This window comes from Ochlerotatus camptorhynchus, unplaced genomic scaffold (assembly GCF_037179485.1).
Source record: "Ochlerotatus camptorhynchus isolate MF236.1 unplaced genomic scaffold, CSIRO-AGI_Acam_v1.1 ptg000170l, whole genome shotgun sequence".
Classification (NCBI taxonomy): Eukaryota; Metazoa; Arthropoda; class Insecta; order Diptera; family Culicidae; genus Ochlerotatus; species Ochlerotatus camptorhynchus.
Window position 1 is genome coordinate 1,696,744 of NW_027040660.1, and position 12,846 is coordinate 1,709,589.

The 12,846-nt window shown below is 41.5% G+C and overlaps 1 protein-coding gene across 1 annotated transcript in view; it reads right to left on the minus strand.

Moving 5' to 3' along the window:
* The window catches only part of twisted (Protein O-mannosyl-transferase 2), a 60,287-nt gene that overhangs the window by 40,796 nt on the left and 6,645 nt on the right, over positions 1 to 12,846 (minus strand). The window contains 2 exon segments of the mRNA XM_065222481.1: positions 5,067 to 5,196; positions 5,199 to 5,453. Coding sequence (XP_065078553.1) covers positions 5,067 to 5,196; positions 5,199 to 5,453 — 385 coding nt within the window.

Consider the following 12,846-nt stretch of genomic DNA (forward strand, 5'->3'; position numbering starts at 1 on the left):
TTTCCGGTCCTTAAACGTCACTCCGATTACAAAAATACCCATATTGTTTGGTATTTGGCAGAATTTCCATGTTTTATGTAACCGGAAGTTGCCATCTAGGATTTAAAAATGGCGTCAGACATTGATTTCCGGTCCCTACGCATCACTCCGATTCCAAAAATACCCATATTGTGGGGGTATTTGGCAGAATTTCCTAGTTTTTCTGTAACCGGAAGTCGCCATCTTGGATTTAAAAATGGCATCAGAAATCGATTTTCGGTCCCTAAACGTCACCCCGATTTCAAAAATACTCATATTGTGGGGTATTTGGCAGAATTTCCATGTTTTTATGTAACCGGAAGTTGCATCTAGGATTTCAATATGGCGTCAGACATTGATTTCCGGTCCCTACACATCACTCCGATTCCAAAAATACCCATATTGTGGGGGTATTTGGCAGAATTTCCAAGTTTTTCTGTAACCGGAAGTCGCCATCTTGGATTTCAAAATGGCGTCAGACATTGATTTCCGGTCCCTACACATCACTCCGATTCCAAAAATACCCATATTGTGGGGGTATTTGGCAGAATTTCCAAGTTTTTCTGTAACCGGAAGTCGCCATCTTGGATTTCAAAATGGCGTCAGACATTGATTTCCGGTCCCTACACATCATTCCGATTCCAAAAATACCCATATTGTGGGGGTATTTGGCAGAATTTCCAAGTTTTTCTGTAACCGGAAGTCGCCATCTTGGATTTCAAAATGACGTCAGACATTGATTTTCGGTCCCTACACATCACTCCGATTCCAAAAATACCCATATTGTGGGGGTATTTGGCAGAATTTCCAAGTCTTTCTGTAACCGGAAGTCGCCATCTTGGATTTCAAAATGGCGTCAGACATTGATTTTCGGTCCCTACACATCACTCCGATTCCAAAAATACCCATATTGTGGGGGTATTTGGCAGAATTTCCAAGTTTTTCTGTAACCGGAAGTCGCCATCTTGGATTTCAAAATGGCGTCAGACATTGATTTTCGGTCCCTACACATCACTCCGATTCCAAAAATACCCATATTGTGAGGTATTTCACAGTATATCCCAGTTTCCCAAAATCACAAAAAAAAACTCGTTATTTGGACTTTACTTCGTAAAAAAAACCTCGTTATTTGGGATTTACTTCGTAAAAAGAGGGACGTAAATTGAATACTGCGTAAAAAAAAGACTTCTTAAACGGAGGTTTCAGTGTACCACGTCGCAACCCGCTCACAAATTTAGTGCTTCAGAACGTCCACGAAAAGTACCACCACCAGTGCAACGAAACCTTCGTTAACGAAGCTCGGAAGAAGTTCAACATTTCAAGAGTACGTGTGGAGTGTGACAGAGTCCGTAGAGAGTGTTCTCGCTGTAAAATCCGACGGGCTGAGCCTGATTCTCCTATGATGGCGAACCTCCCAAAAGAGCGACTAGCAGCCTTTGTTCGACCCTTTTCTTACGTAGGGGTTGACTATTTCGGCCCGTACCAGGTCACCGTTGGGCGGCGGTCCGAGAAATGTTATGGAGTGTTAGTTACTTGCTTGACTACACGGGCATATCGAGAAAGCCCACTCTCTCTCAACGGACTCGTGCATAATGGCCCTACGGAATTGCTTCTCCAGACGGGGAACTCCACTGCAAATAATAAGCGACCGAGGGACCAACTTCGTGGGCGCATCAAAGGAACTCATTGAGGCGTTAGCGAACGTCGACAACAACAAAATTATGGCTGAGTTCACTACGGCGTCTACTTCGTGGAGCTTCAACCCACCTGCGTCGCCACATATGGGTGGCATATGGGAGAGGATGATACAGACAGGCATGGAAAATCATTTACAATCATTTCGTGCATTCATTTACATTCATTTGCCTCTAACTTTTTTCCTGGACAGCATTCCGCAAATTGGTGTATCAAGCTTGTAGGTTTTGTTATTAGCTACAACTTTTGTTAACAAGTCAAATTCGTATCTCTTATACACGACGAACCAGAGCGAACAGAAGCCACTACTGTTTTTCAGTGAATGTATTTTACATTCACTGCAAAACAGTAACAAGTTCTGCCCGCTCTAGTTCGTGATGCATAAGAGATACAGATTTTATGTATAACCAAAAGTTGTAGCTAATAACAAAACCTACAAAAGCTCTATACATCATTTTGCGGAATGCTGTTGATGAAAAAAGTTAGAGGCAAATGAATGTAAATGAATGTATGAAATGAATGCAAATGATTTTCCATGCCTGGATACAGACGGTCAAAAAGGTTCTAGCCGAAATCAAAAAAATGTTTACCAACCGACGAAGTCCCAAAGAACCAGATGGCTGAAATAGAAAACGTTGTAAACAGCAGACCATTGACTCATGTTCCTGTCGACGATGAATCGTGTCCCGCATTGACACCGAACCTCTTTTTAGTTGGATCATCGAATGGTTCTAAACCTTTAGTGCCATATGATAATAGTGCTTTGGCTATGCGGTAGTCCTGGAAAACATCACAGATTCTGACCAACTATTTATGGAAACGCTGGGTTCTTGAATACACTCCTGTAATCACCCGCCGGGCAAGGTGGTTCAACCCTGTAAAACCGATTGCTGCTGGAAACATTGTAATTGTCGTCGATCCCAGCTTCCCAAGGAATTGCTGGCCTAAAGGGAGAGTAGTCGCAGTCAAGACTTCGAAAGATGGGCAGGTACGTTCAGCAACGGTTCAGACCGCTTCCGGCATCTACAACAGACCAGCGGTGAAATTGCCGGTACTGGACATTGGGACAAATGAGAGTATGCTGAACCAGGGTCCAACTACTGGGGGGGACTGTTGCGAACGCCCCTCGTCTGTGAGCCTACCTCCAAATCAACACTTCGGTACCAACTGAACAAGCGAAAGCTGACAAAACGAGATCATGGAGAAGAACAAAGAGTGCTTATAACAAAGCTAAATTGGTGTGACACGATGTCGAAAAAGATTATATAAATTTATTTGCCTAATTTAAACCTAAATTTGTTTGCATTTAAACCTAAATTTGTTATTCTACTCATGCAGTGAGTTGAACAAATAACAGTTTTGTTTATTGAAGTGTTAATTAAAATGAAATTTATTATCCTAGAAATTGTTATAGGTTACGCTGATTTGCACTTTGCCTTGAGCCGCATCTAGACAGAAAAGAAAACTATAGTTATTCTGCACAAACCGGTAAATTTGATAACTAAAAGTTTAATTTGAATATTTCCTAAATTTGATTCATTGTATTCAGGATTCCCTAAGCCTAGCGTTACATAGATTCTATTCCGGATTGAAAAATGAAAGAAGATTACAAAACGTAAGTTATAAGATCATAGTAAACATTGTATTCTAAAACGCATATTTTTTTTAGGAAACTTTAACGCAACACATAATAAATACGTTTAAAATTTCGGAGCTGACTTCTCTATTAGTTGCATAAGCAACAATCCCCTTAATACCAAACAATTCTTACATCCAATCTGAAGAAAATGGTGTAATTAAAATTGAATTGCGTTCATAAATGACCATGTTATAAGTGTTCAAAACCTGACACTATTTTGTCACACTTTTTTTTTTTTGCACATCAATATAGTCAACAAAGATGTAGCAATGAAGTGATGGTTTATTCTATATTCATTCTTTTTGGGAGAAGATATTAATTAGATAACATGAAATGAGAGTACACATTATCGACCATCACTTCTTCTCCGTCTCATGTTTCGTACACCTATTACAAAGCACGTCAAAGAATGTTACGCACAACTTTCTTTCTTCTCAAAGCGTAATAAATGTATTTGCATCTGACAAAAAAAAACTTTCGAAAAAATATGTTTCCTTCTATTTAAAATCTAACAAAATTATAACAAAATGTATTTTGTTTTAATTATTTTGATGATATGTTTTACAACAGGACCCTGAAACAACATTTTATCAAAATTTGTTATTAATTAACAACAGACGTTGATATAATTATGTTATAAATTCGTTATTCCTCTCTGGTCGTCATCACAAATATAAGGAAGATTTTATAGGAAATATCCAAAAAATATGGCAATATTATTGGAAATATCTGTTCATTCCAACTCTTTCAAACCCCACCAACATTTTCCCATAGTTCAATGGCAAAAGGTGAGCCCTCGAGCTCGAAGGAATCCTTCAAACCAGAAAGCACGCGCCACCTTCACACAAAAGGTGAAAAGTGAAACTTCATTACGCTGAACCACACCGCAGTTCCTAATCTTAGTTTTCTCACCTCAAAGTCACATCGTCCTCTATAGCCTCGCCAACTTTGCATTGCGGCATAAAAGCTAAGTAGGAACCTACCGAACTAAGTTTAAAAGAAGCCTCAGCATCAAGGGAGAATGTCTCCGCCACCACCGACAGCCACAAGCCACAACTTCAACCCATAAAGATAAAGAACCACATCGTGTCACCTTTTATCTTCGCCGCATTCGCCCCTCCCCACCATCCTTCTGGAATGCCTTTTCGTTTATGCTACACATAGCCTCTATCGCACATCAACATTATCAAGAAAGCAGCGAATGGGTGGATGTGTGAAGAATCTTAGGAATTTTGAAATATTTTTCACACCGCAAACCATCTTCTGTGTACCCGGACCCTTGAGAAGACGCATGATTGAGCCATTGAGTCTGGCGGCAGAGGCTGCAGTTGACCGTTTATGTTGGGAGAAATGTGCTGTTGGGTGGGTGTGAAGAGATTTTCCAGACATGAAGAGTCAATGGCTTGCGATAAGTGTCGCGCCGGAGCTGAAGCAAGCCAGGAATTTCATCACTGTATGATCTCTCTCACACGGAATACGGCTGATGAAAATGGCATCGACAACGGTGGCGATAATAAAGTTAGTCATATCGAGTTATAATAATGTTCAATTAGGTGATAAAAGTTTTGCTGAACAAAAGGTACATTCACGATAGGTGGAAAGTATGATGCCTTATGTCGCTGTGCACTTTCTTCGCAAACGAGAAAGTTGAACTTATTATGAGCAAGTTTGTCGTGTTGAGAAAGATTATCGCCTCCGGAGCTTTGACACTGACCTGCAAGCATTGAGTTGAACACCAGGGCCGGAAAGTAGTGGTGGAAGTACAGAACTCGTCCCATTGCGTAGAAGGGTAGATAGTGCAGTAGCCAGCCTCCGAACAGCCATACGGATGCCCTCAGCGAGCGCCATTTGGATTCTGAAATGTGGGAAATTTTAACGGTTATTATCCTGATCCAAGTATCGTACCACTTCTCTAGCGCTTACCTTCGTCTGCACTGGCACTAATGGCAGTATTCTGCGTCAAGCCGGAGTTCCTCTGATACTTGATGACCTCAACCAAAAACACCGCAACGAACAGCGCCAAAAAGACCAAGTTACTCCACCAGATGATCGGATTACCCAACAGGTAGACACGGTGCTCTGAGCCGGAGAAGAATTGTCCCTGAAAGTACGAAACGGATAGAAGGAAACGCAACTTATAAGATAAATCACCAGTATCGAACTTCCCGGGCACATCCAACAGACCCAATTAGCTCCCTAAGTGTATTCGAAATGAATTGTGCAAAACTTTTCCATTCCAATTCCATTTCGCTTGAACGCACAAACTTAGCGTCCAACCAACAGAAGCGGCCAAGATTAGTTATTTGAAATATGTCCCCAACAACACTTGTAACAAATCACTTCCCGCTAGTAGAACGCGCACTGATTTTATTTTTGTCTGACTCCTATTATTTGTGAGTTTCCTTTTTCCTAGCACACGCACACCAACACTGTCGTCTGCGTCATCGTCGTCCTGGTCGTCGTCGGTAGGTACCTATTTCAATTACATCTTCTAAGAGAAAAGTTTGTCCCCTTCATTGTTGTCCCTTCCCGGAGGCCACACGCTTCCATCTTTCGCAATGGTTATTAGCAACGAGATGCTGTTTGCAACCGTCTCGAGAAAGTTATCTTAAAAAGAAACCTCCATCCGAGGAATTCCGACGCGTCCACTCACGGAACGTTGCGTAGCAGTTGCGAAGTTCTGGCCCCCCCACAACCGACCGACATTGCACCCCGAACAAACAAGTTACAATTCAGTCGCTGATGGACAGCTACGGTGAATTTTGATGACACAAATAGAGATGAATTACAAGGAGAAGATGGAATTCAGGCGACAAATGAAGATCAACCGAGTTCGCTGTAATGCTAGTGATGAGGAATAATTGCAATTGTTCTGCGGGAAGGAATTCATTAATGCTGCGGTACCGATAAGGCGAAGGCTGTCTAATGATGCTTAATCACATTCCAGAATCAGTGAATTATTTACTGTGCGTGTATTGGCAAATAAGTGCAGCATCGTGAGGTGTGAGGCCGTGAGGATAAATCTTTCACGCGTGACCTGTGTTGGAAGTGCAGAAGCGTTGGATGATGATGTTTAATGGCAGCTGCTGGCTTATATACAGCAACACTTCATCAGTACAAAGAAGGTTGGTTGGAATGCAATTGAAGGGGGAGATGAAATGGTCGCAGTCGTGTGCAAATGCATTCCACCCCACTCAGGAGATGGAAGAAGAAAGTCAGAAGTGTAAATACTTGCCATTAGAACTGCCAACGAGGGTGGAAGTAATCAAGAGATACTCCAGGAAGTGGTCTGAGGCTTGATCTAAGAATCAATCTTCCGGCAAGGGGGAATTAATTTTCTTCTTAGTATCTACTACTTTCTAGCCGGATGCGGCCGGATGGAGGAAAACCATGGAGGGTGATTGCGGTTTTATTGGATTTGACGATTGCTTTTAATTCTAATTAATCTGTAGCCTATGGGCTATAATTTCAGCTCATATCGGCAAAGCGTTCTATAAATAGGAATTTGTATTGCAAAAATTTTGATATCCACGCAAGATAGAAAATTCATGTACAGTCAGCTCTCTCCAACTCGATATTCTATAATTCGATGGATTCTGCGGTTCCTTAATTTTCCCATGTATTGTACTCTTCATAAGTCGAAATCTACGTAGTGTTATTTTGATTCTATGACTCGATATGTCAGAGATAGAGCTTCAGAATTTTGTTAAAAATGATAAAACCAAAGGAACTTTAGAAACATGGTAACTGGTGGTCATATTGAGTACCCAGGACCCATCTATCACATCGATGGTGATTCGGGAAAATGGTCCGTACCTTTTATTTGTACCAGAACCTATCATGAGATATATCAATCAGATTATGTTGAATGCTCAGGGTAGATGCTGGGTTATTAGGCCGAATGATCACTAGGCGAAATGGCCACTAGGCCGAATTCCGGAAACTCACCACTGTTCTTTACTTTCTCTCGGAGCCTGATTCTGGAGGGTTGCTATCCCATACAAAAAAAAAACGCGCGATCGTTTGGAAAATAAACTATTACCTTATCGAATAACTCGACAGAGTGAGCAAAACCCAAACTGAACTACTTGAAGGTCAAACAGAGAATCAATGCCTCACACTGCAGTCAAATTTTCTACGTTTCCCTTACTTAAGGGGGTTGTCCACTCTGGCGGCATGAAAAATAGCTCATTTTCAAGAAATTTTTTTGAGGGTAAATAACGATCAATTCAAAAAAAAAAGGAATGCATGGTTTTGTCCATTGAAATGTCCTCTTTAATTGAGATTTTTTTTTGGCGCGATTGGATGTCTCCTGTAGCCGCTGCACCAGGTTCGCCAGGAGACATCCCGTCTGAGTCGTTGCGGGGCGGGACGTCTGGCGTTCACACCACTGGAGCTGGAACAACGAATTTTGTTGTTGTTATTCTCTGATAGATGACCCAGTCTTGTAAGTAGCCGTTTTTGATTTGGTTGAAAAATAAAAATTTGGCGACGTTTTGAAAAAAACAGTCCGTTTTTGTACCCTACAATTGGAGATAAAAGCTTGCACCAAAAATCCATTTTTGATTCTTTTGAAAATCGGCTACGTACAAGACTAGAAAAAAAGGTACTTAACTCGAAAATTCAATCGTCGTTTAAATCGAATGAGCCGTTTCTAAAATACAGCGCCCGCCAATTTTGAAAACATCGTTTAGAGATAATCGCGGCAGCAGTTGGAACTACTAAGACACGCCGTTTCGCCGGTAACGGGCGGGTACTCCGAGCGCTCACCTGAACGTGCTTGGAGCGTCTGGACACGAGTCCACTAATCGGCCTATAACTTTGGAACGATGTCACTTGCGGACTTGCGGTCAAGTCTATGTCAAAGTAGACATTCCAAAGTCAAAAAAAAAAAGATTTTTTGAAATTTCCAGAGTGCATTCTAAGCCCACTATTTTTTTTCTGTATTTTGCTGATGTAGGTCAATGAATAGAAAAAAAAGCAATGGCTAAATAGAATACATTGAGTATTGAGTGGTACCGGATCGTCTCTCTGTTCTCTCGATAGGCATAGCAAGCGAGCACGTGATTGGTTGATTACGGCTAAAAACTTTGATCAATTTTCAATAGTTAACCATTAATAAACAACTATCATCTGTATTCCAACAAATCTTTCATATAATTTGAATCAAATGCTGTCATTAAAATTGAAATTCATTCATAAATGACCATGTTTTAAGTGTTCAAAACCTGACACTATTTCGTCACACGTTTTATTTTGAAATTTTAACCCTCTTCGTACGTCAAATCAAACAAATATTTATGCTATATTTATTCTGATTGGGATAAGATATTAATTAAATAACATGAAATGAGAATACACCTTATCAACGATCACTTCCCCTTCGTCTCATGTTTCGTACTCTTCAGTTTTAACAAAATGTGTTGTTATTTTGTTTCAATTATTTTGATGATATTTTTCATACTGAGACCCTGAAACAAAATTTATCAAGATTTTGTATTAATTAACAACAGGAGTTGATATAAATATGTTATAAATTATATATTCCTCTCTGGTCGGGGTCACACAAGGAAGATTTTATAGAAAATATGCAAAAATATGGCAATATTTTAGGAAATAACTGTTGATTACAACTCTTTCAAATCTCGCCAACATTTTTATTTTATTTTTATTTATTTATTTACTTGTCTTCGTATAATAAAAACGCACAGACAGAATTATTAATTTCTATTTAAAGAACTAATCCTATTTTTAAACATGGTTTCATAATCTTCACGCGATTCGTTGAAACGACGGTTCCATGGTAGCAGTCGTAGAGCGTAGCGGACAAAGTTACTTTGAATCTTTTCAATGCGAAAGCAAAGCGTGACGTGATACGGTGCCCATACTAGAACGCCATATTCCAGTATGCTACGCACTAGCGAACAATACAATGTTTTTAGACAGTATACATCCTCAAATTGCTGCGTGTTGGCTTGATGAACCCTAGTATCGCATATGCTTTGGCGGTGGTTGTTGCAATGTTCTTGGTGAATTTCAGCTTACTGTCCAGTATTAATCCAAGATCCTTGATTGATGACACACGGTTGACACTTGAAGCGTTCATCTTATAATCGAAAATGGCAGTTGTCCTAGATCGGTTGAACGAGATGATGTTACATTTACGAATATTCACTTCCATTCCGTTTAATGAGCACCATTCAAGAAGCGAGTCGATATCCATCTGAAGAGCGCAGCAATCGACCATGGAGGTTATCAGGCGGAAGAATTTCAGGTCATCAGCGAACATGTACTTCGGTGATCTGATGAGTCCGCACAGATCGTTAACAAACAGCACGAAAAGTAATGGTCCCAAATGACTTCCTTGAGGAACCCCGGAAGTAATTGAGAACGTTTCAGAAGAGGTTCCACCGAGGCGTACAAAAGCCCAACGCTCAGACAAGTACGATTCAATCCATTGTGTAAGCCATTGAGGGAATCCCATGCGTTTGAGTTTTTCCACTGCCAGTGCATGCGGCACTTTGTCGAATGCTTTAGAAAAGTCGACATAAACTGCATCGACCTGTTGTCGCTTTTCAAGGCTGTCCACAAGAGAAGAAACGTAGCACATCAGGTTGGTTGTTGTTGACCGCATCCTGACAAATCCATGCTGACTCTCTGATATCACATGTTGAACGTTACGATACAAAGAATCATGGACAAGACTCTCCAAGACTTTAGGAAAGCAACTCAAAATCGAAATTGCACGATAATTTTCGACGTCATTAACATTACCACTTTTATGAATGGGAGTGATGGCTGCCGTTTTCTATTTGTTATGAAATACGCTCTCCGAAAGAGATATGTTGAAGAGAATACTCACAGGCAAAGCGATTGACTCCGCACACCGATTGATGAAGAAAAGTGACAGACGATCTGGACCTACTCCTTTCGAAGGGTCGATAGAAACCAGCTTAGCAAAAACATCTTGCCGAGAGAAGTTGTAGACGGTCACGTTCAAGTCGTAGTGCGGCAAATTGCTCAAGTACGATTCAGTCAAAGGTGGTCGATTATTACTTTGCACACTTCGAAAGAACGCCGAGAACAGATTTGCATATTCTGATGGAGATTCAGCTGCCTCACCTTGGTAACGAAGATGTCGAGGAATTCCGTTGGATTGCTTACGGGTCCTGTTTCAAACTTCAGTACGATGAATGTAGCAGCAATGATGTATATTATCAACGGTACTATTCCTCATCGTAATCGACGAGATCATGGTTGGAGGCGTTGACCGTGTACCGAACCGTGGGTTGCTGTGGCAGCCTATTACCATGGAGCATCTCAACGACTTCGATTTGGCTGATGATGTTGCGTTATTAGCACAACGGCGCTCGGACATGCAGAGTAAGCTCGACGACCTTGTGGAACGCTCCTCTGAAGCAGGTCTAACCGTCCACGTCAACAAGACCAAATCGTTGGATGTCAACACGGAAAACCGTTCCAATTTCACGGTAGCTGGGCAGGCAGTGGAGAAAGTCGAAAGCTTCCAATATCTTGGCAGCCAGATAGCGTCGGACGGCGGCACCAAGAGCGACACAGGTGCACGGATTAAGAAGGCGAGAGCTGCTTTTGCCAGTTTGCGAAATGTATGGAGAGCAAATCAGATCAGTCGATGCACCAAAATCCGAATTTTTAACTCGAACGTGAAGTCTGTGCTGTTATACGCCAGTGAAACATGGTGTGTATCAGCGGAGAACACTCAGAAGCTGCAGGTGTTTATCAACCGATGCCTGCGGTACATAATTCGTGCCTGGTGGCCCCACAATTGGATCTCAAATTCCGACCCAAGTAACCAAAAGTTCTGATAAAAGGCTATTTATGGCTTAAGCACCTTGGTTGAAGGTGGTCTATAGAATTCTAAGCAGCCTCATTTTTAAGTCGTTATAAGAACTTGAAAGTTTCGGTACCATAATTGAAGAGCATTCTAAGTAGCCTCTGGCGGAACTTGAACGGAACTTTTAGGAAATAAATTAAAAAAGGTTTTTGTCCTCTACACCAATTCTATATTTAGTTCGCACTTTTATGAAAGTTATTTCTAAAGGCAGGTATTAATGTGTATTGATTTACCAGCATTAGTATTAGTAATGGAGCTGTTTGAAGAATTAAACCCAGTCCTTCTGCGTGAGAGTCTCAGCACGAACCACTACGTCATCTGAAATATATTAAAGTGAGCTGTTGTCCCGCCTATTGTTGGAGTTTTCTGAGCCAGCTGACTGACTTGAGTACAAAACACAACACCTTGATGAATTTAAATTGGTGTTTGCCCACATGGTAATTCATCACACTTGTGGCGCAGGGGTTAGCAATCGTGGATCACATGCCGAATACAAGGGTTCGAATCCAGGAAATTACTTTTTAATTTTTTATTGTGTGGATTGAATGTTGCATAAATATAAAAATTATGATATATTCGGGCCACTGATTATTTCAAATTTACGTACATTAAATTTTGTTACAAAAAAAGATTTGTGCGGATTGTTTCATGTGGCTTGAAAGTTCTATCGGAACTTTATTTGAACTTTATGGAACTTGAAAGTTCTGTCGGAACTTTATTTGAACTTTATGGAACTTGAAAGTTCTGTCGGAACTTTATTTGAACTTTATGGAACTTGGAAGTGTTGAAAGCGGAACTTTTGGTTACTTGGGGAGCTTCATCGTTTGTTCAACCTAGCACATCTTATATACATGGAAATGGATCCCAAATGGTACGTATAGACTCTATGAATAAGCTTGGACATGTTTCGATGCTATTGACATTGTTTCAGTGGATGTGAACTCTAGGATGATCTGGAGAACCTAGAACATCTGATATACAGTGTATCGCAAAATTGAGCGTCGTCCTACCTTCAGTCCCGTCATTACCTTCGCGGACCACCCCGGAGAAAGTTCAGCCCGTGTCGCAGAAAGCTCCCGAGAGAGCAGACGATTCCATCACCGTCTTAAGTGATGGCTCGATCTCGTCGGGATCCAGCAGCGATGCCACCATCACGCCAGAAAACAGCCCAAACCTAAAAACCAGCCGCAAACAAGATACCCCCATGCCATCGACTCCCGCTACATCCATTGAACAGCCCTCAACACCGCAATCATCGAAGCGACCCATCAGCCAGCTAGACCCTCCTGGTCACCCCCCTCGCATAGCCCAAGCTCTCAAAATCCAAAGATCGACTCTCGCCCGTACCTCGCCAGTCTCTCCGGAAAAGCCACGCAAATGAAAGAAAAGTGGAAGTAGTACGTTATACGCTGACTACTTTGAACGGCACCTCGACCCTCGCTATTCAACTTGACAACTCTAATGGTCACCTCAACACCTCCATCAACTGCCAGCCACCGTCAACCAGTCGAATTAACGAGTGCTTCAGGCACGCAGGGCACCGGCAGTGCGGACGTCATAACCCCACCGGAACTGCCGGATCACCTCTGCGGCCCGCGGACGAAGAAACCAAAGAAGAGCC